The 26,632-nt window shown below is 48.2% G+C and overlaps 1 protein-coding gene across 2 annotated transcripts in view; it reads right to left on the reverse strand.

Annotated features, from left to right (window-relative positions):
* The window catches only part of INPP5D (inositol polyphosphate-5-phosphatase D), a 148,582-nt gene that overhangs the window by 72,995 nt on the left and 48,955 nt on the right, over positions 1-26,632 (reverse strand). For both annotated transcript variants that reach the window (XM_055402233.2, XM_088835116.1), the window contains exons 3-5: positions 13,872-14,022; positions 11,366-11,540; positions 7,262-7,402 (exon numbers count right to left, since the gene is read on the reverse strand). In XM_055402233.2, coding sequence (XP_055258208.2) covers positions 7,262-7,402; positions 11,366-11,540; positions 13,872-14,022 — 467 coding nt within the window. The remainder of the gene's footprint in view (positions 1-7,261; positions 7,403-11,365; positions 11,541-13,871; positions 14,023-26,632) is intronic.

Raw genomic sequence — 26,632 nt, forward strand, 5'->3', positions numbered from 1 at the left:
TCATCTGTGCTATCTGAATTCTGTAGTGCTCTCTTTCAGTGGACATAGCGGCGCATTTCAACACCGACGGGCTGATTTGCACGTCTTTAATTCCTAATGTCTAAGTATTTTTCCGTGTGGTTGGTTTTTACTGTATTTCTCTTCCTAGAAATTTCATGTCCTTTGTTGGTCTTCTGGTGGGAATTCTGTTGCTATTTTTATACACTGGCATAAACTCTTCACTTACTGCCTTGCTTTTTATTTAATCTAGGTGCTGTGGCTCCCCTGCTCCACTCTGTTGTTTTCATCCTAGGCAGGCTAGATTTTACTATAAAATGCTTTACAGTTTTTTATTGCTCTATTTTGCATCTTTTCTTTGGACATTTTTTGGCTTATCTTAGTTAGAAATTTATCATCAGTATTCACTTTTGAGCAGTTTGTTTCTCATTTAAATCAGTTTCTCACTCTTTTAAAAGTTGTTATAAACAAGGTTTTGGAGGATTGTTGTTATACCTTTTTAATTCCTTACTTCATCTGAAATAAAAAAAAAATATGTGGTGGAAATAAATTCACCTTTTTCCATATTGGTATTCATTCTCACTCAACTGCACTTGCTCTTTTTCCCCACAGTTCTTTTGAATTAGTTCCTTGCACAAGCCCATCTTAAATAGGGTAGAATTTCTTGCCAGAATCTGTATCGCTCATTCAACAAAAACTCCGGAGCTCTTCATGTACTAGGCAATGCCATGTTCACATACTGACACTGTTGCAAGGAGGGTGCTGCAGCCTACTGACTTTGATCGGGCATCCTGGGGACTCCTCTGGGAGCCAAGGATGGGGTGGGGGCGGTAACTGGCCCAGAGGAAAGGGGGGAAGTGCTGGGCAGACAGGGTTCTTGGTTTCTACCCCACCTCCACCAGAGCTGCTCAGTTCACATGGTGGTATTCCATTTAAACTATCACTTCATTAAAGAATTCTAGGCCAAAAAAAATTCCAAAGCACTAATTTGGAGCATATTTTAACATCAAACAAGTCTCCCTCACTGTTCTCCTTTTAAAAAATGATGTTTTAAAAAGACAAGTACATATACACAAACTGAATCTTTAGAATTTTCTAAGAATAATGCTGTTATTCTCTATATTTCCAACTTGGGTAAAATTTTGAGAAATCTAGCTTTCAGACGTGTCTGGAGATGTTGGTTAGGGTCAGAATGACCAATGACACAGAGGGACTTGAGTTGAAAGACTTGAGCACTGGTCTTACGATACAGAAAGGATTTGTCCAAGGAAGTTATCATCAGCAGGGTCTCTGAGAACTTGTCTCAGTTTCAGGTCACCAGCTCAAGGAAAGACGAGGAGTAAATATTGGGCCCACCTTGGTCTCTGAAAGTGAAAGTCACTCAGTTGTGCCTGATTCTATACAGTCCATGGAATCCTCCAGGCCAGAATACTGGAGCGGGCAGCCTTTCCCTTCTCCAGGGGATCTTCCCAACCCAGGGATCGAACCCAGGTCTCCCACACTGCAGGCAGATTCTTTACCAGCTGAGCCACAGGGAAGCCCAAGAATACTGGAGTGGGTAGCCTATCCCTTCTCCAACGGATCTTCCCAACCCAGGAATAGAACCAGGGTCTCCTGCATTGCAGGTGGATTCTTTACGAGCTGAGCTACCAGGGAAGCCTCCTTGGTCTCAGAGAGATGGTCCGTTTCCCCAAGATTCCCATTCAGTTTCCAGCTAGAACATCCAACATTCTCTCAGTCCAGATCTGCAAACTCAGAAAGAATGTTCTTATCCTTCGTTGTTTTCTTAATTTTTTCTTTTCCAATTTTTTGCTTCTTTTTGCTTTAGCAAAAATTTCTCATGCAGTTTCTTTTTCTTTTGTTAAAATGTTTAATGGAACGATTTTAATGTTTGCCTGTCAATTGTAATTGGTTTTACATTTGACACATATTGCATTATTAAAGAGGTATCCCTCTATTCCTTTTTAAAAAGTGGTTTTTAAAAATTAGAAATTACTTTTATCAGTTCTATTAGGACATCTATGCAAATGATTTCTTTATTTTTAACCTACTGATAAATTACAGTGTTTTATGTTGACTCACTTTTGGAATGATTTCTTAGATAAAACCTACATTTTTCATACCACTAAATTATATTTGCTAGAATATTACTGAAATGTTATATACTTACATTAATAAGTGAAACTGGATATAGTTTATTATTTTAGGCTATTGATTAGGTTTCTGGATTGGAATTGTACTTTTCTTGAATATTGAATTAGGTGATTTTTGTCATTCCTGAATAATTTATAAATTATGGCTATTATTCCTTGTTCAAAGTTCAAAGTAGGGCATGCACAGTAATTTTTACGTTTCATATTTCACATTAAATATTTATTACATTTAATTATAATTTGAAGATTTGCAGCTATGTAATTGTTGGGGGCGGGAGAAGAAGGGGACGACAGAGAATGAGATGGCTGGATGGCATCACCGACTCGATGGACACGAGTTTGAGTGAACTCCGGGAGTTGGTGATGGACAGGGAGGCCTGGCGTGCTGTGATTCATGGGGTCGTGGAAAGTTGGACACGACTGAGCGACTGAATTGAACTGAACTGAACTGAATTGTATTCTTTATGACTTGTAAATCTTTAATGCAAACTATTAAATCTCCTACATTTCTAATTGTAAAAATGTCCTTGATTTTTTTCCTAATTTATTTTTTAAATTATTTCCCCTTGCTCTTTTGCTTTCCAGTTGTTGCTTTATTCATTCACTTAACAGAGATTTCTTAAAGACTGTTTGGGTCACTACTGTATCTCTAGCCCCTGGAACAGTATATGGCTCTTGGTAGCGGGGGTCCATTCGGTCGTATCTGACTCTCTGTGAGCCCACTGACTGTAGCCCACCAGGCTCCTCTGTCCATGGGATTCTCCAAGCATGAACACTGGAGTAGGTTGCCATGCTCTCCTCCAGGGGATCTTACCAACCCAGGAATCGAATCCACGTCTCTATGTCTCCTGCATTGGCAGGTGAGTTCTTTACCACCAGCACCACCTGGGAAGCCCTGGCTCATAGTTGGCACACATTCAATCTTTATTCACAAATGTTGAACAGATTACTGTTTTCAGTACTTTGACTGTGGCAATATCTACGCAATCAGGGTATGGCCCATGATGCCTTCAGGGGACTGACAGCCTGGATTAAGTTTGTATGTTTCACTTATTTTTCTACCCCCACCCCGTTTCTGTAACAGAGCATTTAAATATTTGGCTTTTCCTCCGCATAGTGTTTTGGCTGCATAACCTAGAGTTCTGATATACAGAGGCTTGATTCCTCTGGGTTCCCAAACCTATCCCAGGCAGGCTATCATTGCATCAAGTGCCTTCCTTAATTCAACTGTGATTTAGGAGATGGTCTAAAAGCACCCAGATGGTTGTGGCTAGTTTTGTTATCTCTATTTTCATCATCATTCTGTGTTCCCGGACACTTCTGTTCTGGGTATATTCATATCCAGCTGCTCAGTAGGCTGCTGGGTTCTTATTTTTAGGATCACCAGCACACTAACATTTCTGGAAAAAAATTCTTGGAAATTTTTTGAAGGGAAGGCATGTGATTAGTACATTTTTACCAATTTTTTTAAATCGGCGAAGACTCCTTAGGCTTTTGAAGGATATCTATGTTGATTTAATCCCAAGGAGAGTTCAGTAGTCTGCTTGGAGGTGCTGCTTCAGCATTTTTATCATGTCATCAAAGAGTATGAATAATATTAAGTAATTTTGAAAAGCAATGGTGCTATTCGTAATTAATTACTTTCTGAATTCATCTTTGATTGTGGCTTTGAAGATTGTAAAAAGAGGTTACAGTACCCCTGTTTGGTTGTTCTGTGACTGGATCATTATAAGGCTTCTCAATACCTGGATTTATTTCCTTTATAAGCCTGAAAACTCTTTTTAAAAAATCTATTTAGTTATATCAAATAAGCATAATTTTTTCCCTGCTTATTGGAGAGTCTGCCTTACCAGCTATAAGTTGAATCTCCATGCCCTCTTTCCAAAGACTATTGTTTTTTTAACCACACATTCTTTGCAGGTGCTTATCTAGTTCTCCCTTGTTATATACATATATGTGTGTGTATATATATACATATATATATGCTTCCCTGACACTGCTCTGTTTTGTGATTTGTTTTATAAATTTGCTTTGAAAACTGTGGGTTTATTTTATGGCCTCCAAAGAAGCAGTTATAATGATGATGAAGTATTTTTGTCTGGTTGGTTGGATTCTTTATTAAAATCCTTACTTAATTGATAAAATACCCTCTCCCAAAATTTGACCTATTATTTTAAAATCCTACTTATAATTCTTGTTTCTCCATTTCAAGAGTTATCAAGTATTTCCAGACTCTGGAGACTTAACTTTTTGTTCTCTGTCTCTGCAAAAGTTTCTATCTGGTTCTAGATGATCTAACTGAGGGTTACAAATCTTCCTAGAGCCTTTGTGTTGCTGAGGCTCTTTCAGTTGCAGGCAATGACACTGCGATGACATTTTTGCGGGGGAGGCTCTTGCACTGCTTCTCGGGCCTCAGTTCTCTGTGGCTTTCCCACCCTCACCCCGGGGTCTGTGTTGGACCGGGCTGTCTGAGCTGACAAACCTGCTTCCTTCGGCTTCATCCTCAGCCCCCGGTTCCAGGTCCTCTCCTCACCCACCTCTCAGCATCTGCCCCTGCCCCCTCCCACTCCGTGCGCACTCCCCGCTGCGAGGACCTACCCCACACGTCTCCCAGCTTCAAGTGCCCACTGCATGCCGATGACTCCCAGATGTATATACCCTTACACCTGAGGTCTCCTGGGATCCAACTTCTAGAACTAAATCCTTGATTGGTGGCTCCGCCCACAGGATGTCTAACAGCACCTCAAGCCAAAGGCAGTTCAGACAAGGATGATCCTCTTCAACCCCTTCCTCCTTGACTTTCCCCATCTGAATAACTGGCATTGCCCACCACTCAGCTTCTTGCACCGAAAATCTAGAGATCACCCTTGATTGGCCTTCCCCTGACCCTCCATCCATCGGCCAGTTCCACCAATCCACTCCCACCCAGGGCACACCAGCTCTCAGCGCCCACATTCTCCCAACCATCAGGTCATTTAACCAATATCTATCAGCTGTTCCTGTATGCCGGGCACTGTCGAAACCCAGGACTCAGCAGAATGCAAAGCACATCCCTGCCTCCTCTGACTTCCTTTCTCGTGGGCCAGCCTCACATCACGGCAGCTCCCAGCTGTCTGCTGCTTTCAGTCTGCCTCCTAAGATCCAGTTTCCAGAGCCCTGACACGCCATGCTGAAAATCTCCACCTGGCTTTGGGAGACCTGCGTGATGTGGCTCCGGCCAGTGTTGCCAGATAGAACACGGGTTGTTGTAGTTTAGTCGCTCAGTTGTGTCTGACTCTTTCGTGACCCCGTGGACTGTAGCCCTCCAGGCTCCTCTGTCCATGGGATTTCCCAGGCAAGAATACTGGAATAGGTTTCTATTTCTTCCTCCAGGGGATATTCTTCAACCAGGGATTGAACCCGCATCTCTTGTGCCTCCTGCATTGGCAGATGGGTTCTTACCACAGTGCCACCTGGTTCCTCAGATTTTCTAAAATTCCATCCCTAATTGCATCTCCAAGCCTGACTATCACTTTGCCTATGAAGCAAAGACAAACAAGTGGAGGTACAGGGTTTAGAACATCACAGTGTCTCTGCTTCTAACTCGAGGTTAACTCTCCAGTAAATAAAGGCGTGAAACCTAGAGAGCTAGCCGAGTTGAGGAAGCTGCTGGCACCACAAGGGTGAGGTGATCTAGATTCTAGGAAAGCCCAGCGAGCACAGCAGTGTTGGGCAAAGGTGCTGAGTGGCTACATGAGGCTTATGGAGACGCTAAAAGGGACAGCTCCTCCTGGACAATGAAGCAGCAAAGGACAGGATCTCCACTGAGGCAGAAATACAAGCTTGCTACCAGCCATCATGAAATCGTGCTTCTTAAAAAGGAAGGGCCGTGTGTGTGTGTTTCCTAGTAATAAGTGATTTATAACAACAGCATCATATGGAGAAATAGCTTTCCATGGAAATCTACAAAAATGATGGCTCTGGCTCCAAAGGCTGAAACTGCATTAGTTGAAAGCCAATTCACTGAAATGAAACCTGACTGGGCGATGTGATGAATGCTCAATTTGTCAAAGAAATTATTTGCTGAATTTACCAAGTGTACTGATTGTGCTTTTAAGAGCCTTAAAGAGGAAGGTTCAATTTGATTACTGATGATGAAAGATTCTTTTTTGCATATTAACTAAGTGAAGATAGATAGGGCACCAGAGAAATTGACAAAAGAATTCTGAAACTGATGTTTATGTAATAAAACACAAAGTAGAGGCTGATAAAAACTCGCCCCCATGAAATGCTATTTTTCCAACCAAAATGCTGACCTTTCATTTGCCAAGGGATTGTTTTGGGTCTTTGTAATTTCTTTCAGATGCTTTAAAATGTTATTGTCAATTTTTTTCAAGCATTTAAAGTAATTTTTTGGTCAATTTTTCAGATAGCATATCAGTCTTAATTTTGTTTCCAATAATTAAAATATTTTTGTTTTTGTTGTTCAGTTGCTAATTTGTGTCTGACTCTTTGTGACCCCCATGGATGGCAGCATGCCAGGCTTCCCTGTCCTTCACTGTTAATTTTAATAGTAATGAAATTAAAACACGGAAAGGAATTGGAATTTTTACCAATCTGTCCTTCAGTGAATTCACTCGCAGAACACTGACATTTTGGTGAACTGGCTCACTTTAAAAACCTGCCACCACTGCAATCTTGGGCCATCACCATCCACACAGTAAAGGGCTGACTTTAATTTATCTCCCCTTGGTGACCTTATGTGCTTATTCCAATGTGCTGGCTGCAGCAAGAAGGACAAGAAGCAGCGAAAGCCTTAACCACCGCATCCTGAGCAAGTGTGGAAGGGCTGGCAGTGTACTTCCGCCCACCCCTTCCCATGGCAACTGGCCTCAAATTAACTTTCTTTGTTTTTTTCTTTTAAAACGCAGCCACCACCAAGTTCAAATACCATGAAAACAAAACCTCCAGCAACCACAGATTTCTAAGTTCTACTGACTGCTCAATTATCCCAAGTGACAGCTAGGCTAAGTGCAGGGATCACCCTAATGAGCTGGTTTCTGGTCCGCTGTCCACCCACCTCCCACCCTCCACGGTCTGCCCCCCTCCCACCCCCACTGGGCAGCCATTACCCATAGAGCTCTTTGCAGAGGAGCGCGGTCAGTTTCTTAAGATGAGGGAGACTGCTGGAGCCTGACTTGACAAAATCAGAGTCCAGGGAGAGCTGAGTGCTTAAATAATCTTGGATGGCTTTCAGATGCTCTTCTGGAATCCTGAGGGGAAAAAAGTAGAAATGACAACATGTTTATTTGGTTCCTTTAGCCATAGACACCAACAGTAACAGGTAGAAGAGGAAATCTGTATTCTCAGAGCCTGCAGCTGAGACACCAGCCTCCAGGAGGATGTTTCCTGTACCTGGACAGGCTCCCTGGGTCTCAGTGAAGGGATGGAGAACAGGTCAGACAAGCATAAAGGGCCCAAAAGGCAGGCTCCCTCTTGACCCACCCATAAAAGCTTTTCTGGTACGTGGAAGGGAGCCATACTTACTGGCTGGGGATAGGAATCTTTATCCTTTGACAAGGAGACAGAAGAGCTCTGAAAATGTACAGAGGACTTGCTTTCCTGCTTCATCTATTCCTGAAGACAGAATCTAAGGGCTGAGGGATGCTCTAGTCTAGAGAAGGCAAATAGCTTCAGCTCACAGACCAACTCCCGAGTTCATGGCCAAAGGCCACCTGGAGTTCCGTGTCAAGGAGGTTCCCGGTCATCTGAGACTCTGAGGGGAAGTCTCTGTGATGAGTGATGGGACTGGGGGTATGGTAGTGATAGCCTAGGTGCTGGGCCTTCACAGCTCCAACCCCTGCTCCCAGCCTGGTCCAGTCTGAAGCACATGGGCCTGAATCAGGACCTATCCTTGCACAGGACAGCCCAGCAGAGGCATAGCCCAGGCCTCATCGCAACAGGGCCGTCCCCGAGGCTGATCACACCTCTATTTCCATCTCCCAGCACTGGTTTTTTTATGGATAATTTTTTTTTAATTGAATTTTTGTTCCTATAATAATGAACATTGTAATCAGAGCAAGTATGCCCTGAACATACCATACTAGTCACTCTACTTACCATTTTATGTTCATGCTTTTTTAAAAAAATATTTATATATTTATCTGGCTAAGCCAGGTCTTAGTTGCAGTGCTCGGGACCTTTACTTTTGGCACGTGGGCTCTCAGGTGCAGTATGTGGGATCTAGTTCCCTGACCGGAGATCGAACCCGGGCCCTCTGCAATGGTAGCACATAGTCACTGAGCACCAGGGAAGTCCCTCATTTTCTCTTTTAATCCTCAAATCAATGTTACGAGGCAGATATTACCATTATTCCTATTCCACAAACAAGGAAATGGGGTAGGGTGGGGGAGGGGCTTAAGGACGTTGATTTACATGTGTGAAAAAATTCATACAAGCCTTAAATAGCTGTGCTCCAGCCTTGACATGCAATCAAGGTGAAACTAGAGGTTATAGTTTTTTGTTTTTTTTTTTTTCTGTAGGATCCTGGAAAGAATGAAAGGTTGTTGCTCTTAAGATTGAAAAGATGTGGATTAGCCATTTTGACTTATTTAGTTTAAGTTAGTAACTATTCACATACCAGTCTTCATAATATTCGAGTTTAATCTATACTCATTCTGAGTCTTGATCCAGTTTCTGCCTCAGTATGGTTTACTAAAAAGGACTCATCCATCCTATAGCATTAAGACTTTAACAGTTTTCATACCTGTTGACTTGTAACTTTGAGATCATCAGTATTTGCTTTAGGAAGTTATGTCTGTTAAAAATGTTGTCAAAAAGTGTTGACCTAAAGATGTAGACTCTGTTTATCAGAGAAAGTTGATTTTACTCAGTAGTCTTGCATTAACTATGGTCTAACTGATTAGGTCTAATTAGCTTGCACAAAAGACTTTGCAGTTTGTCTTATAATTAAGAATAATCTAAAGGCAGTTTTCTGTGTACAAAGGTATTTCTCAACAACATAGATTAACGTGCAACCACAAGGCAGAATCTTAGTTTTTCGTGCCCAGAAGAGAACTGAAGGCATTCACCATGGTCCCTCCTGTGTGTTCTACCCGCACACGCCCATCTCTAAGGAGAAGTTTTAGGCAAGTTCCAGGGCTGTCTGTTAGCTGAGAAGCCACACCAAAGAGGGCTTCCTAGCTGGTTCAGTGGTAAAGAATCTGCCTGCAATGCAGGAGACGTGGGATCAATCCCTGGTCCAGGAAGATCCCCTGGAGAAGGAAATAGCAATCCACTCCAGTATTTTTGCCTGGGAAATCCCAAGGACAAAGGAGCCTGATGGTCTACAGTCCACATAGACTGTCACAAAAGAGTCACAAAAAGTCACAGAAGAGTCACAAAAAGTCGAACATGACTTAACAACTAAACAACAACATCAGAGAGGGCCACCTCCTGGGCTCACTAGCCCTCAGCTGGCCCCACCGCCCCATCTCAGGAGCTGCGTGGAGGCTTGGCTGAACACTTTGTCCTGCCCCACAGGGCCCTGAGTCCCTTAAGAAGACATGTCCCTAGAAAGGAGGGACTGATAAGGAAATCCAGCTAAGAGAACACGTGGAAGAGTCAGGAGGAGATGGGCAGTGGGGGTACCATTGAGGATCTTTGCCTATTTCCTCAGGGACTGCACTGCATTTGGCACCTAAACCCTCCAAGAAATAGAGCCTCAAGGGAACTACAACAATGGGCTCCGCATGAACTCTTTTACTAAGTATTTGCTATGCAGACACGTACATCAGGATGATCACGATAATGAATCAACATATTTAAAGCATATTTAGCTTCTTGGTAAACAGAATGGGGAATTCCAGGAGGGGGCAGAGAATACAGCCTGGTAGGCCTGGAGAAGAACTAGAGGATACGTCAAGGTGGAAATGGGAAGACACTAGGTATCTTAGCAACCGGCAGTTTGTGTGTTCCTTCAGGCCTTCCCTTTGTATTTTGCCAAATCAGATGGCAGGGAGCAGCCCTGGGTGTCATAAATGAAGCTTTCAAGTTGGAGGTGTTGCATGAGCCCTGCCAATAGGCTGTTCTTTGGGGGGACTTTTTCCTTATAAGGAAACAAAAAAATGTTTTGAAATTATTAACGCGTGGAAGTGACTGTGTGCTAATTTATTCACTGAACACAGATCTAGGAGCTCTGACTCGAAGCAGGTGACGTGCTGGGTACTGGGGACACAGTTCCCCTCATGGAGCATCTTCGCTGTGGAAGCCATCCCTTGGCCTGTGCTAAAGTCAGGGTCTCTGATTGGCAAAATAACCAACACCCCTCCCAGGAAACATTGCCACCTCACATCATCCAGCTCGAGCCTGCTAAGGGGGCAAAGAAGCTGCAGGACCTCACTGACATGGACCAGTCTGGTGCCACCCATGGGACCAGTTCCTGAGAATCCTGGATCAGGGCAAGTGAAACAAACTGGTAAAAGGATTGCATCTCACACCTTCCACCACACTGGCTTCCCTGGTGGCTCAGATGGTAAAGAATCTGCCTGCAATGCAGAAGACCTGGATTTGATCCCTGGGTCAGGAAGATCCCCTAGAAGAGGGCATGGCAACCCACTCTAGTACTCTTGCCTGGAGAATCCCATGGACAGAGGAGCCTGGTGGGCTACAGTCCATGGGGTTGCAAAGAGTCAGACACAACTGAACAACTAATACTTTCCACCACAAAGAAAGGAGCAGTACGCTGTGCAGACTTCACAGTTCACACCACCCATGGACTGTTGCTCTGGCCCACCTCCTAGTGACAAGGATGGTGGCCACCTTAGCACGAGGCCCAGAGCAGGTCCAGGCTGCAGTGCAGGCATTGCCTCTGCTGGGACCATCTGAATCAGGGAGAGGTTTGGGATGGGAATAGATGTCATGTGAGTTCATGGGAGGCCCCGGCCAGGGAATCACTGCCTAGGCCGCTGAGTCTGGAGCAGGCCCATGCCATTTGCAGCAGAGAATCATCCATCATTCCAGAATCAGCTCCTGCCCTGGGGCCTGGTGGACATGGAGCATCTGGGCAGGGCCATTCAGTGCCCATTCAGTCAGAGCCACCCTGAGAACTAGAGACCCACCATTGGGAGGCCAGTGGGCTCCATGACACCCTGTCCTGGGGTGGAAGAGGCACCCCCAGGAGGGAAGCACAGGGTGAGCTGCCTGGGTGTCAAGGGGCCTGCCAGGTGGAGACTCACCCACTGGTGTCCATGGTCTGCAGTCGCTGGAACAACGTCTCTGAGAGGCTTGGCCGGCCAACCTCGGCAGCTCGAGGGTTCTCCATGGAAGCAGGGGCCTCCTTAGCTTCGCATGGCACCGCAGATAAAGGGACGATGTTTCTGGGTGGCAACTCGGGCGGAGACAGGGCCCCTTCTACCCAAGACAAGAGCAGGAGAGCCGTCTGGGCCGAGTGCACCCTCCCTCAGCATCTCCACTCCCCCATGCCCTCTGTTGGTAATCTCCCCACTCTCCCGTCACGTGGGGTCCAGGCTGGGCACCCAGCCACAGACCCGCCTGTGCCCACTCTGTCCCTTCCCGTCCTCGCTCCCTTGCCAGCTGACTCTGGGGGAGCTGACCAAGGGCAGGGACCTGGGCCCAGCACAGAGTTTGTCCTATTGAGGCGCTCTGCAAACACCTGCTGGGATAAGATGGCCATGCCGGGCAGGGCTGCTGGCCTTGGAGGGGTGGAGTCAGCCGCCTCAGCAGCTCAGCAGGACAGCCGGCTGTGGGGCAGAGCGGGGGCCCTGGACCAGCCGACACTGGGTCCCCATCACAGGAGGAGCGGGCGGGGAGCAGGCAGGCCCGGCCACGCTCCCACCCAGGCCCCCTTTTCTCTGGACTTTCCAGTCTCCCTCCTTCCTTCTCTTTCCCTCCAATGCTCGGAGACAATGGAAGAGAGTGAGGGGCTCCCTCCAGCCAAGTGAGCAGACTTGGCTTGGGAGATGGGGCTCCTGCCCACTCACCAGGGAAAGTCTCCATCCTGCACGTAGCAGAGACTGGCGGGGAGCATCTTGAGCCCCTGGGGCCTGTGACATCTTGTCCCAGCCTCTCCCCACACGGAATGGCCACCCCCACGGGCCTGGCCACAGACCTCCCCCGGGGACGTCCTCTTTGAAAGATGAGCCCTTGACTTCCTCACCTGGCCTGGGTTCTTTCAACGGTCATGAGTCTGTTTAGAGCCCCATGGGGGCGTGCAGCACCTTGAGGAGACCTGAGCCAAATCTGACACCTTGGATTGGACCGGTGGGGGAGAGGGCGGGGGCGGGGTGGGAGTGGGGGCGGGGTGGGTGGGGGAGGGGTAGGGTGGGGTGGGGGTGGGGGTGGGTAGGCTCCGCTTCGAGCCAACAACAGGGTCTTGCTTGGGGAAGGGAAGCCAGCCATCGAGAGATTGTGTTTCTCTTTCCAGTTCTTTCAGGGAGGCCTTTTTCTAGTGTTGGGGTCCTTTTCTAGACCACCATGCCCGGAGGGGAAGAAATGGGGCGGTGTGTGAAAGGGGATGCAGAGGGCATTTCGGCAGGATGGCATCTCAGGGCCAAGCCCCAGCCTGGACTCCTGGGCACCTCTGGGTGACACCACGCGGCCCCGGGCACAGCCCTGGCCAGTGCCCCAGACTCACCGTGGATGTGTCAGTTCTGGCTAGGCCACAGCCGAGGCCACCTCTTTCTGGGCCGGGGTAGGTGAGAAGGGATACAGCTGCCTCAGCCTGTGAGCTGTCCCCCTCAGCCTCTGCAGACCTGAGCACCTTTGAACACACTTTGGCTGGGCCTCATCTCCAGGATCAGGTGGCTATTCAGAGTTGACCCTCTGGTGAGGCCGCCGACATGTTGTGCAATTGCTCGAGGTGGGTCTCCAGGGAGGTAATAGAAAAGGGGCCCACAGAGGTGGGGGAAAGGACGCGCCGTGGATGGCTGGGAGCAGCCGGGGACATGGGGAGCCAGGCCGGGGACCTTGGCACCTCTGGTCTAGTCTGTCCTTGTGGGGAGACTCCCAGCGGTCTTGTTGGTTCCAGGCCCTGGGACCTGGGACTTAGGGTGAGCCCTGATCGGTTGAGAGTCTCAGTTACATATCTCAGGGGTTTCTTTTAGGACCTGAACATTTGAGGGGAAGAGAGGGTGGCTCCCTGGCTGCACTGCCTCTCTCTGTCTGACTCTTGCCCTTGTGTCTGTCCCTCCACTGCTAAAGCAGCAGGACTGACTCTCAGATACCTTTCAGGGGCTGTACTTTTGTTTTGTTTTGTTTTAATGATACTCTCACCAAACACCTTTCTCATCCTTCCAGTTTGGTACAATGATCTCTTCCTCCCTCCTCTTTACAGCAAAATTCAGCTAATTATTTTGGCAGTGATTTTAACAGCACTGAGTGTTTACTGTGTACTAGGCTCTGGGACCTACATTGACTCATTTGATGACACCGAGAGGTGGACATGATTTTTAGTGTCTCTTTAAGAGCGGTCTATGGTTCGGAGAGGTTAAGTAATTCATCCGAGGTCACACAGCTAAGAAGATGGGGAGCAGGAAGTTTGACCTAGGTCTGTCTGACCCCAGAGCCTGTGTTCCTAACAGGTCTTTAACCGCCGTGTCACCCCCCTCTGATCACCGGACCCACCTCATCTACAAGCACTTGAAGTGGGAGAAATACCCCCGAACTTAACCACGGGACGCAGATGGCAGGGACCCAAGGCACTTTCCCTCCGTCCTTTCCTACCTGTCTCCTCTTCTGGCTCATCTCCCGTGTCCTCCTCCTCCAGGGGCACAGGATACTGCAGGTGGGTCACCAGACCCATGTTTTCCTTCTTGTAAAACTCGATGAGCTGGTCCAGCTTGGTGAAGAATCTCATGGGGACGCCTTCGGACGCCTGAGGACAAATCCCAAACAGAAGCACGTTGAACTGACTGGAACGCCACCCAACCACAAAGGCCACCTGCAGAGGAGACTGACGAGACCGAGGAAGTGACCACAATCCGGAAAAAGTCCTGGTCTCCCACACAGGGCCTGGCCACCATGACCACACCCTCACAGCCTGTAACCAGCAGCCCCTAACAGCCAGTCTGCAAAAGGCACAAATAGAACAGTTAAAAAAATTTTTTTTTCTTTCGGTTTAAAAAAACACTTTTCTTTTAAAAAGTATTATGTTGCAGAAACAATGCATCTTCGTTATGGAAAAAAATCTTAAATACATAATTAAAAAAAATCATCTGTAGTCCTATAACCCCAAGAGACATTTTCAATAGTTTAGAATATTTTTTCTAGACTGTTGTGTATTTGTGTGTGTGTGTGCGTGTGTGTGTTTGGTAGGGGGAGTTACTAACCCTCCTCCCCCAAGAGCATTAATTTTTAAATACGGGAAAAATCTATTCTAGTGATTGTTTTATTTTTATGTTTTTCATTCGACATGATTCTGTTTTACCAAAACTCAGAAAATGGTCAAGGCAGCACAAAAATCTTCCCTGATTTGTATCTCTGTTGCTAATGACAGGGCCAAGGGAGGGTAATTCTGGGTTGTTCAAATGCCCTGGGGCCAGGTCTCCTTAACTCTAGCTCAATGGCTCCAGCTGGAAACTCAAGTTCGGCTGCAGCCGGTATCACCCACCGAGGCCCCGCCCCTGCAGAGGCCCCACCCTGCGGAGGCCCCGCCCCTTGCAGAGGCCCCGCCCACAGGAAGGTGCCACCTCTGTGATCACCCTCCCCGGGTCATCAGGCAGCAGGGCAGGATGAAGAACTGCAAGCAGGATATTTAGGGTCTCCTGGATGCTGTACCCTATGGCTCCTAACCCAGCATGCCCCAGCGTCCTGCCCATCCTCCCTGTCCAGTTCCCTGATCCACTTCCCCTTGGTGTTCCATCCCAAGGAATGTGCACCACTGTCTCCCCACTGGCCCAGCCAAAAACCCGGAAGACTGCCTCCCACCAACACACAGAGGGCAAAGTGGACCGTGTAAGGGAGGGAAGACATCCGGGAATGGACCAGGACCCGGAACCTGTCCTTGAGCCCTGCTCCTGGTGGTAACCCCAAGTCGTGATGAGGATGTGTTCGCCTTCAGAGAGTCCGCTTCCGTCTCTCCCCTTTACTCAGGCTCCACACTGGCCTCTCCGTCTCTCTCCACATGTATTTGTGTATGTAGTACAATGCACACATGTATAAATCTATATGTGAGGGCACATCTGTGTGTTTGAGTATGTGGCTTAAGCTACTGAGTCAATTAGTAAAGAGTTTAACAAAAGGGTGTTTTGATTATTTTCAATAAATTTCCTTGCTTTCACAAAGAAAGAAAGAAAGTGAAAGTGAAGTCACTCAGTCGTGTCTGACTCTTTGCAACCCTGTGGACTGTAGCCTACCAGGCTCCTCCATCCATGGGATTCTCCAGGCAAGAGTAGTGGAGTGGGTTGCCATAAGCCCCACATTAAAGCAATTTATTTTGAGCATCATCGAACCAGAGAGATCTCAGCAGCGGCAGCCAGGCTGCCTAAAAAGTAACCTAAATAGGTTCAAAACCCAAAATGAAAGGCATAACAAAAATAATTTGACATGACACAGGGTCAATGAACTCGATTCAGTTAAAGCAATCCTGATAGGTGTAATCCTGTTAAAGAATTTACAGCTAATGGATGACAAGCCATTAGGCATACGGAAAAAGGATGTGAAATATCAAAGAATGTCAAGGTGAAATGACTCATGTGTGAGTCTGGAAAAGGGTTCTTAGCTGGAGGATGTCTGGGGAATGTGTGTCTGAGACAGCACATGAACTGTGGGAATTAGATGCTCTGATGCTAAGACACATATTATTTAATGTACTGCTAACAGCTAAAGCGTCTTTTAATTTCATGGCTGCAATCAGCATCTGCAGTGATTTTGGAGCCCAAAAAAATAAAATCTGACATTGTTTCCACTATTTTTCCATCTATTTCCCATGAAGTGATGGGACCAGGTGCCATGATCTTTGTTTTCTGAATGTTGAGCTTCAAGCCAACCTTTTCACTCTCCTTTTTCACTTTCATCAAGAGGCCTTTGAGTTCCTCTTCACTTTCTGCCATAAGGGTGGTGTCATCTGCATATCTGAGGTTATTGATATTTCTCCCAGCAATCTTGATTCCAGCTTGTGCTTCTTCCAACCCAGCGTTCCTCATGATGCACTCTACATATAAGTTAAACAAGCAAGGTGACAATATACAGCCTTGACGTACTCCTTTTCCTATTTGGAAGCACTCTGTTGTTCCATGTACAGTTCTGACTCTTGCTTCCTGACCTGCATACAGGTTTCTCAAGAGGCAGGTCAGGTGGTCTGGTATTCCCATCTCTTTCAGAATTTTCCACAGTTTATTGTGATCCACACAGTCAAAGGCTTTGGCATAGTCAATGAAGCAGAAATAGATGTTTTTCTAGAACTCTCTTGTTTTCTCCATGATCCAGCGGATGTTGGCAATTTGATCTCTGGTTCCTCTGCCTTTTCTAAAACCTGCTTGAACATCTGGGAGTTCACGGTTCACATATTGCTGAAGCCTGGCTTGGAGAATTTTGAGCATGACTTTACTAGCGTGTGAGATGAGTGCAATTGTGTAGTTTGAGCATTCTTTGGCATTGCCTTTCTTTGAGATTGGAGTGAAGACTGACCTTTTCCAGTCCCGTGGCCACTGCTGAGTTTTCCAAATTTGCTGGCATATTGAGTGCAGCACTTTCACAGCATCATCTTTCAAGACTTGAAATAGCTCAACTGGAATTCCATCACCTCCACTAGCTTTGTTCATAGTGATGCTTTCTAAGGCCCACTTGACTTCACATTCCAAGATGTCTGGCTCTAGGTTAGTGATCACGTTATCGTGACTATCTTGGTCGTGAAGATCTTTTTTGTACAGTTCTTCTGTGTATTTTTGCCACCTCTTCTTAATATCTTCTGCTTCTGTTAGGTCCATACCATTTCTGTCCTTTATCGAGCCCATCTTTGCATGAAATGTTCCCTTGGAATCTCTAATTTTCTTGAAGAGATCTCTTGTTTTTCCTATTCTGTTGTTTTCCTCTATTTCTTTGCATTATTCACTGAGGAAGGCTTTCTTATCTCTTCTTGCTATTCTTTGGAACTCTGCATTCAGATGCTTATATCTTTCCTTTTCTTCTTTGCTTTTCACTTCTCTTCTTTTCACAGCTATTTGTAAGGCCTCCTCAGACAGCCATTTTGCGTTTTTGCATTTCTTTTCCATGGGGATGGTCTTGGTCCCTGTCTCCTGTACAATGTCATGAACCTCCGTCCAGAGTTATCAGGCACTCTATCGATCAGATCTAGTCCCTTAAATCTATTTCTTACTTCCACTGTATAATCATAAGGGATGTGATTTAGGTCATATCTGAATGGTGTAGTGGTTTTCCCTACTTTCTTCAATTTAAGTATGAATTTGGCAATAAGGAGTTCATGATCTGAGCCAGAGTCAGCTCCTGGTCATGTTTTTGCTGACTGCATAGAGTTTCTCCATCTTTGGCTGCAAAGAATATAATCAACCTGATTTCAGTATTGACCATCTGGTGATGTCCAAGTGTAGAGTCTTCTCTTGTGTTATTGGAAGAGGGTGTTTGTTATGACCAGTGCGTTCTCTTGGCAAAACTCTATTAGCCTTTGCCCTGCTTCATTCCATGCTCCAAGGCCAAATTTGCCTGTTACTCCAGGTGTTTCTTGACTTCCTACTTTTGCTGATTGCAGCCATGAAATTAAAAGACGCTTACTCCTTGGAAGGAAAGTTATGACCAACCTTGATAGTATATTAAAAAGCAGAGACATTACTTTGCCAACAAAGGTCCGTCTAGTCAAGGCTATGGTTTTTCCCATGGTCATGTATGGATGTGAGAGTTGGACTGTGAAGAAAGCTGATCGCCGAAGAATTGATGCTTTTGAACTGTGGTGTTGGAGAAGACTCTTGAGAGTCCCTTGTACTGCAAGGAGATCCAACTAGTCCATTCTAAAGGAGATCAATCCTGGGTGTTCATTGGAAGGACTGATGCTAAAGCTGAAGCTGCAATACTTTGGCCACCTCATTCGACGAGTTGACTCACTGGTAAAGACTCTGATGCTGGGAAAGGTTGGGGGCGGGAGGAGAAGGGGACGACCGAGAATGAGATGGCTGGATGGCATCACCGACTCTGTGGACATGAGTTTGAGTGAACTCCGGAAGTTGGTGATGGACAGGGAGGCCTGGGTGCTGTGATTCATGGGGTCGCAGAGAGTTGGACACGACTGAGCGACTGAACTGAACTGAACAGCTAAAGCCGGAGGAGCCTGGTGGGCTGCAGTCCATGGGGTCGCTAAGGGTCGGACACGACTGAGCGACTTCACTTTCACTTTTCACTTTCACACATTGGAGAAGGAAATGACAACCCACTCCAGTGTTCTTGCCTGGAGAATCCCAGGGATGGGGGAGCCTGGTGGGCTTCCGTCTATGGGGTCACACAGAGTTGGACATGACTGAAGTGACTTAGCAGCAGCAGCAGCAACAGCTAAAGCATTAAACAAGATACAGCATCATTCTGTGGGTACAGCTGACTTCAAAGATGTTTATGTGACAAGCACCTTAGAAATGATGAAATATGCTGGATACTAAGTGAGCAGAAGAACAGTTGTGTGTGTGTGTGTGTTAGTCGCTCAGTCGTGTCTGATTCTTTGTGACCCCATGGACTATAACCTGCTAGGCTCCTCTGTCCATGCGTTTTCCAGGCAAGTATACTGTAGTGGGTGGCCATTTCCTTCTCCAGGGTATCTTCACTACCAGAAATCAAACCCCAGTCTCCCACATTGCAAACAGATTCTTTACTGTTTCGGCCACCAGGGCAGCCTGAAGAACAGTTCAGTTCAGTTCAGTCGTTCAGTCGTGTCCGACTCTCCGCGACCCCATGAATCACAGCACGCCAGGCCCCCCTGTCCATCACCAACTCCCGGAGTTCACTCAAACTCATGTCCACAGAGTCGGTGATGCCATCCAGCCATCTCATTCTCGGTCGTCCCCTTCTCCACTTGCCCCCAACTCTTCCCAACATCAGAGTCTTTTCCAGTGAGTCAACTCGTTGCATGAGGTGGCCAAAGTATTGCAGTTTCAGCTTTAGTATCAGTCCTTCCAATGAACACCCAGGATCGATCTCCCTTAGAATGGACTGGTTGGATCTCCTTGCAGTACAAGGGACTCTCAAGAGTCTTCTCCAGCACCACAGTTCAAAAGCATCAATTCTTCGGCGATCAACTTTCTTCACAGTCCAACTCTCACATCCATACATGACCACGGGAAAAACCATAGCCTTGACTAGATGGACCTTAGTTGGCAAAGTAATGTCTCTGCTTTTTAATATATTATCAAGGTTGATCATAACTTTCCTTCCAAGGAGTAAGCGTCTTCTAATTTCATGGCTGCAATCAGCATCTGCAGTGATTTTGGAGCCCCAAAAAATAAAGTCTGACACTGTTTCCACTGTTTCTCCATCTATTTCCCATGAAGTGATGGGACCAGATGCCATGATCTTTGTTTTCTGAATGTTGAGCTTCAAGCCAACCTTTTCACTCTCCTCTTTTACTTTCATCAAGAGGCTTTTGAGTTCCTCTTGGATCCAGTGAGTGGGGAGTGCTGTTGGTGAGAGAGAGACAATGGGGCCCTGCTTGTGCTGGGACTGAACACAGAGGCCAGGGAGCCAGGGCCTGACGAGCGTGGGCTGCTGGCTGCCAAGGTGACCCAGGTTCCCAGAAAGGTAGAGAATGAGTCCCATGTCCAGGAAGGTGGAGCTAACCGAGGAGTGGGCGCTTGGTGGCCCTGTGTGTGGAGGGTCTCCTTCCTGCACATGTTGTATCGCAGCTCCCAGGAGGGGAGCAGCGAGGGCAAGCCTCGGACACCTAAGGGACGGGTCTACAGGCAGCAGACGACCCCAAAGCACAGACTTGCTGTGCACACATCAGTCAGTGTGGAGGGAGCGGGCTGTCTGAGCAGGTGGACACAGACACACGGACACAGAAGAAATGGTGAAGGCAGGACGCCAGAGGGGCCACAGCGCTCCCTGGGGGAGACGTCACTGAGAAAATGTCCTCATAAGTTTCTGTCATTGGCAGTGAGACTTGAAGGGCTTCGCAGAGAGTCCTTGAGAGCTGAGGTTCGAAGCACATTCAAGAGGGGCAGGAGGAGAGAAAGGTCAGGGTGCCCAGGGTTGTGGCGACTCCTGAGCTGACCAGACTCGTTCAGTGGGATCCGGACATGGGGGTTAGAGGCTCCATGTGCCCAGGAAGGAGCAGCCTAGCCACGGCCTTCTCACGGCTGCTCTGGGCTGAGAAAGGCCCTCCGTCAAGGCACGATGACGGCCAAATCAAAGCCAACATTGGGAGTCGGGGCTTCCAAGTGGACAGTGCCTTGACCGTGGGGAACCAGTGCCTGGTCAAGTCCATACATGCCTGCCCATGGTGAAGCCCGTTGTCAGGGGCAGGGTCTGCTTGCTGTCATGTCCCCCGATGGAGCTGCAGGGCCGGGCTGTCGGGGCAGGGGTGCTCGGCGATTACTGCTTGGACGGACTTGCAGTACCGGGGTCAGGGTGGACACTCGGGGAGAGAGGGGCAGAGACGGCCCTCAGTGGGCCTGGGAAGGGGTACAGAGAAATGGCTGGGGGAGTGGAGGCAGCAGGAAACACTCCCTTCCTTTACACTGCTCCCCCAAACTGATCCCTCAAAATGATGCCTTTTCAACAATTTAATGCAAAACATCTGCCTGCGAGGTTGTCGCATGTATCCTCAGAGCCAGGCAGGAAACAGATGCCATGTTCAGCTGGGGGGCTTGGGAAGAATTTAGTGGACGGGGTGTAGAATACCAATAAGACAGGGTGTGGCCCTCCACCGCCAGTGAAGTGGGGCATCAGTGTTCAACCTGGACCAACCACGGGGAGGGTGGACTCAGGACCCAAAGAGGCTGCTGGCGCAGGAGCTGAAGCCTCTGTGAAGCTAACCTCCAGACCCTACAGGCAGGGAATGGGGGTGGTAGGTCCCCCACCCTCCATCACACAGCTGTGCTTGGCATTTGCCCAACCCAGCAGGAAACCAGGAGACTCGGAGGATGTCTGGGCTTGAACACGGCCAGCAGCCAGACACAGAGCCCGGGTGACAAGACACTCAGGAAGTGGCGGGAAGGCAGGGCCCCCGAGTCCTGCGGGCAAGGGCAGCCCCTGCAGCGGGAGGGGGACTGGCCAGGCTCCTGGGGCAGGGTCCGCCCTGGGTCCCTAACAGCCGCCAGACTGCCTTCCTCATCCCGCAGCCGCTGCCTTCCTGAAGAGATCCCCCAAGTCATTTTGAAACAGAGAAGGAAACCCTGAAGGCCCACGCTAGCTGAGCACTGCGGACGCTGCCCTGTGCAGTTACAGATGGGGGATTTCTGCTTTGTGACAGCCCTCGTTCCACGAACAAATACAAATGCCTTCTCTCTGGAGCAGACGCCTAGCACACAGAACAGACAGCATGATCTGAAAAAGCCCAGAGCAGCAATTCCTACGGTAAGTTGGCGTTTCATTCACGATGTGCGGGGCAAAGAGCAGGCAGCCCTCAGGGATCAACTGAACGGACACGACTTTATGTTCATCACCAAAAGTGATACAGAACGGAAAAAAGAAACACACAGTTAGTTCAGATCCTGAGACAAAGCATCTGACCAATTTCTCGCCTCCCCTTTCCAGGTCTATGGAAATTTCCAGGTGATTTCCAGCAAGATCGTTTCAGGATCAGCAGACAGTGACTCACCAAGCCCAGCTGGGCCTGCTCCCTCTACAAGCTGATAAGTTTTTGAAAGAGAAGGACTCTGCTTGGTTCACCCCACATGGTCGCCTAAGTGTAATGACAGGTCGCAAGGGTAATGACAGGCCCAAGCCCTGTTCCGGGAGAAGGGTGTCTTGCCTAAAACCAACCTCATGGTTGAAAAGCTCTAGCTGGAGACACAGAAGTGTGGCTTACTGAGCTGGGCCTGGCCGGGAAAGGTCCCTTCACCCTACAGCTTGGCACCTGTGCGTACCCACGTACAATACACCTGGGAAGGTGCAGAGCATAGGAGAACCCCTCCACCACCCGGGCCACCAGGGTCTTTAAAACAAAGGACAGCGGATGTCCAGACTGTCGGTGGCTCGTGGCTGTGGCCTCTGAGAAAGGCTTTGCTCCCAGAACCAATTCTTACGCTCTGACTTTCAGGCGTGGTCCAGATGGAGGGGGAGCAGGGCAGGGAGGCCGGAGCTCTGGGCAGGCTGAACTTTCCCAGAAGATAATTTTAACTTCACACTGTCTGCTGCCTCTTAAGTGGGGAATTGAAAGGAGGAGAGCCCCACCAACACCCCCACCCCAGGAGGAAGCCGACCAGGGGGTCAGGAAGAGGCTGCTGCCTTCACTTTAACATGAAAAGTCTATGCAAGCATTGTGGAAATTTTACAAGTAATGGGAAAGTGTTAAGCAGTGGGGAGGGGGAGGGGATTTGCTCATTGCCTCACTGCAGCGAAGTGCTTCTTTTAAGTCCGTAGGAATATCCCTGTGCTCTGCTGTACTCAGTCGTGTCTGACCCTTTGCGACTCTATGGACTGCATCCTGCCAGGCTCCCCCCATCCATGGGATTCTCCGGGCAAGAATCCTGGAGTGGGTTGCCGTACCCTCCTCCAGGGGATCTTCCCGAGCCAGGGATCGAACCTGCGTCTCTTAAGTCTCTGGCATTAGGCAGGCAGGATCTTTAACACTAGCGCCACCTGGGAAGCCCAGGAGAGTCTCTAGAAAGATCTTAAGTGGGGAAACAGCCCCACTTGTCTGCTGTGAGAAGAATGGAAGGGAGGGGTGTGGGTGGTCGATGTCATGACCATTTCTGTTTTCCTGGTGCATAGACCCCCGGCCCGAGGAGCATGGAAGGGTGATGGAGGCCTCAGAGGTGTAGTGGGGGACAGCTGGATTCAGCCCAGACTTCGGGGCCGCCAGACATGGGGCTCCCACCCATCCAGAGAGACAACGGCCCTGATGGAGCAGAGCGAGGGGGAGTGTGGAATCTGGCTGTCTGGGCCCAGCATCCCCATCCTATCTCCACCCCCAGCATTGCTCCCTCCACTCAGCGATCAGCCCTGCCGGGGGCTGGACTCCCACCCCGCCCTGTCCTGCCCCCCCGCCATGGTCTGGAAGCCATGTCCCCCAGCCCTGTCTCTGCTCCACCCCCCCCATCTCTGCCAGCCCCTCAGAGGCTTTCCTCAGGACTGGTCTGGACTGGTCCTGGATCTTTAATCGCCCTCAGGACTGGTCTGGATCTTTAATCGCCTCCTCTCCCCACAAACCTCCAACTTGGGGAAAGGAGGGAGAGGCAGAGGGACCAGGTCATGGGTCTCGTGGTTCTGGTGGGCCCTGCAGAGTCTGGGCGGAATAAGTAGGCACTGCCCCGCTCCTGCCCCCTCCCCCAACATCCCCACTCTGAACTGGGGAGGTGCCACGGAGGGGGAGGGCGCCAGGGTGGAGATGGACCTGGAACAGCCTTGTTAACACATCCGGGAGGGGATGGTCTATGGCCCAGGATGGACCCCAGAGGTGGCTCCTTAAAATCTGATCAGTCCTTCCTCTTTCCCTGCGCGTCCCCTCATTTCTTGAAGACACGTGTGATCTGTCTGCTTCCTTTCCCTGCTCTTCCTTTGACGTGGCTGGAGCCCCTGGGGCTTTGGGGCCGAGGAGGTGGTCAGCCGGCAGAGGATGTAGGTGGGGCAGGGAAGCCTGGCTGGGGCCTGGGGCAGCCAAGCAGGGGACTGGCAAACGATGAAAGATAAGGAGAGATGGGAGCTGGGCTCCTTGCTGCCGGAGGAGGGAGTGGGATAGACCGAACTCTGTCTACAGTATCGGGCTGGAAGGGGAAGCATCAGTGTGAGTGCAAGTTAATATTTTTTACGAATGCAAGTAAATACTGATGCAGGTGTGTGAGTGTGTATGTTTGTCCACACACATTTCCTAGTTCTGTCTTCCAGGACGATCCAGAAGAATAACTCCCCAGTTGCAACGAACCTACCTAAATACTATAGTGCTAAGTCTAGTGCTAAGTTGCTTCAGTCGTGTCTGACTCTTTGGGACCCCATGGACTGTAGCCCACCAGGCTCCTCATCCATGGGATTTTCAGGGCAAGATGCTGGAGTGGGTTGCCATTTTCTTCTCCAGGGGATGTTCCCAACCCAGGGCTCGAACCTGCATCTTCTACATTGGCAGGCAGGTTCTTTATCACTAGTGCCACCTGGGAAGCCCAGGTGCAAACACCGTAAGTCCCCTGCATATGAATGAGTTCCATTCTGAGACAAATCCAATTTGTCTGTAAGTCCAATAAAGTTAGCCTAGGTACCCAACTGACACAATTGGCCATATAGTATTCACTGGAAAAGACTCTGATGCTGGGAAAGGTTGGGGGCGGGAGGAGAAGGGGACGACGGAGAATGAGATGGCTGGATGGCATCACCGACTCTGTGGACATGAGTTTGAGTGTACTCCGGGAGTTGGTGATGGACAGGGAGGCCTGGCGTGCTGTGATTCATGGGGTCGTGGAGAGTTGGACACGACTGAGCGACTGAACTGAACTGATTATACTTTAATAAGTTTATAATACTTTCCACACAAATAATATATAACAAACAAACAAGAAAACGTTTTTAATCTTACAGTACCTTACCCTGAAAAGCACAGTAGTGCAGTAGAGCAGCTGGTATACCGGGGCTGGCATCAAGCGAACAGGCAAGAAGAGTTACTCACTGGAGGAGGGAGAGGAGGTGCAGCTGAAGGGTCACCAGCGATAGGAGACGGAGGGCAAGCTGCAAGGTCGCGCGTGCCTGATGCTGATGGAATGCATGTTTGCTTCTTTGAAAGTTCACAACCTGAAGGTCTGTATGTAGGGGACTTAACATACTACCCTCCACTAAGAGGAACAAGCTCCTGGGATGGCTGAACTTAGGGTCGGAACAGGAAAGGTATGTGAGCCTGGAATATCTCTTGTCCCAGAAAGTAAATATTCAAGAAAATGATGCACATTTGTCAAAAGGATACAAGAGTCAGGAGACGATGGAAAGGATGGTTGAAAGGACCATCTGGCACAATGTGAGCATCAAAATAAATACTAAAAAGAGTTATCATTTATTGAATAAAATAGGAGTTCATGAGTCTATACAGATGTAAACAAATGAGCCAGGAAAGCTCTTTTCACAGTAGAATGCCAACTAGTAACTGTCACAAGGATGATGGGAACAGTCACCGTTTGGCAACCATCACAGTAATAATGGATTCGGGAAAGAATCAACAGACACCAAAGATGCCAAGACTAGTGGGTGAGACTTTGAGGAGGAGTGGGCTCTCTAGATTGTCCCAACGTGTCTTCTCACAAAAGAGTGCATCCTTTAAAAGGAGAAGATAGTACCTTTTCAAAGAGGAAACTTGGCTAACCCCACCTTAACCAAGTGGGAAAGTTAACTTCCCCAGTAATGGGACAAAGTTACACGGTGCTCTCCTGGGGCCGGTACATGGAAGACACAGCAGTGCTTCTGTGGTCCCCGCCAAAATGCAGCCCCTGGCCCCAGCTGCATGGAGACACCTGAAAACCCCACACTGAGGGAGAGTCTACAAAATTACCAGCCCATTCTCTGCAAAAATGCCAAGTTTCATCAAACTGGTCAATCCTAAAGGAAATCAACCCTGAATCGATGCTGAAGCTGAAGCTCCAATAGTTTGGCACCTGATGCAAAGAGCCAACTCACTGGGAAAGACCCTGATGCTGGGAAAGATTGAGGGCGAAAGAAGAACAGGGCAGCAGAGGACAAGATGGTTGGATGGCATCATTGACTCAATGGACATGAGTTTGAGCAAACTCTGGGAGATGGTGAAGGACAGGGAAGCCTGGCGTGCTGCAGTTCATGGGGTCGCAAAGAGTTGGACATGACTAAGCAACTGATAAGAAAGTGAAAGTGTTAGTCACTCAGTCATGTCTGACTTTTGGTGACTCCATGGACTGTAGCTTGCCTGCCAGGCTCCTCTGTCCATGGAATTCTCCAGGCAAGAGTACTGGAGTGGGTTGTCATTCCCTTCTCCAGGGGATCTTCCCAACCCAGGGATGGAATCAGGGTCTCCTGCATTGCAGGCAGATTCTTGACCGTCTGAATCACCAGGGAAGCCCCTAATGATAAGGGATGTGATATTTACAAGCAACAAGGGATCCTGGTTTATTTAAACTTTGGGCCAGAGGGGCAGGTATAAATAAATAAATACATATTTGTTTACATATATAAATACTTGTTTATATATGAGTATATATATATTATATTTTATAAATATGTATAGTGAAAGTGAAAGTCACTTTGTTGTGTCAGACTCTTTGTGATTCCATGTACAGTCCATGGAATTCTTTAGGCCAGAATACTGGAGTGGGTAGCTGTTCCCTTCTCCAGGGAATCTTCCCAACTCTGGGATTGAACTGGGGTCTCCTGTATTGCAGGCAGAT

The sequence above is a fragment of the Moschus berezovskii genome, chromosome 4, assembly GCF_049115385.1.
Source record: "Moschus berezovskii isolate FMDL1 chromosome 4, NW_MosBer_1.0, whole genome shotgun sequence".
Lineage (NCBI taxonomy): Eukaryota > Metazoa > Chordata > Mammalia > Artiodactyla > Moschidae > Moschus > Moschus berezovskii.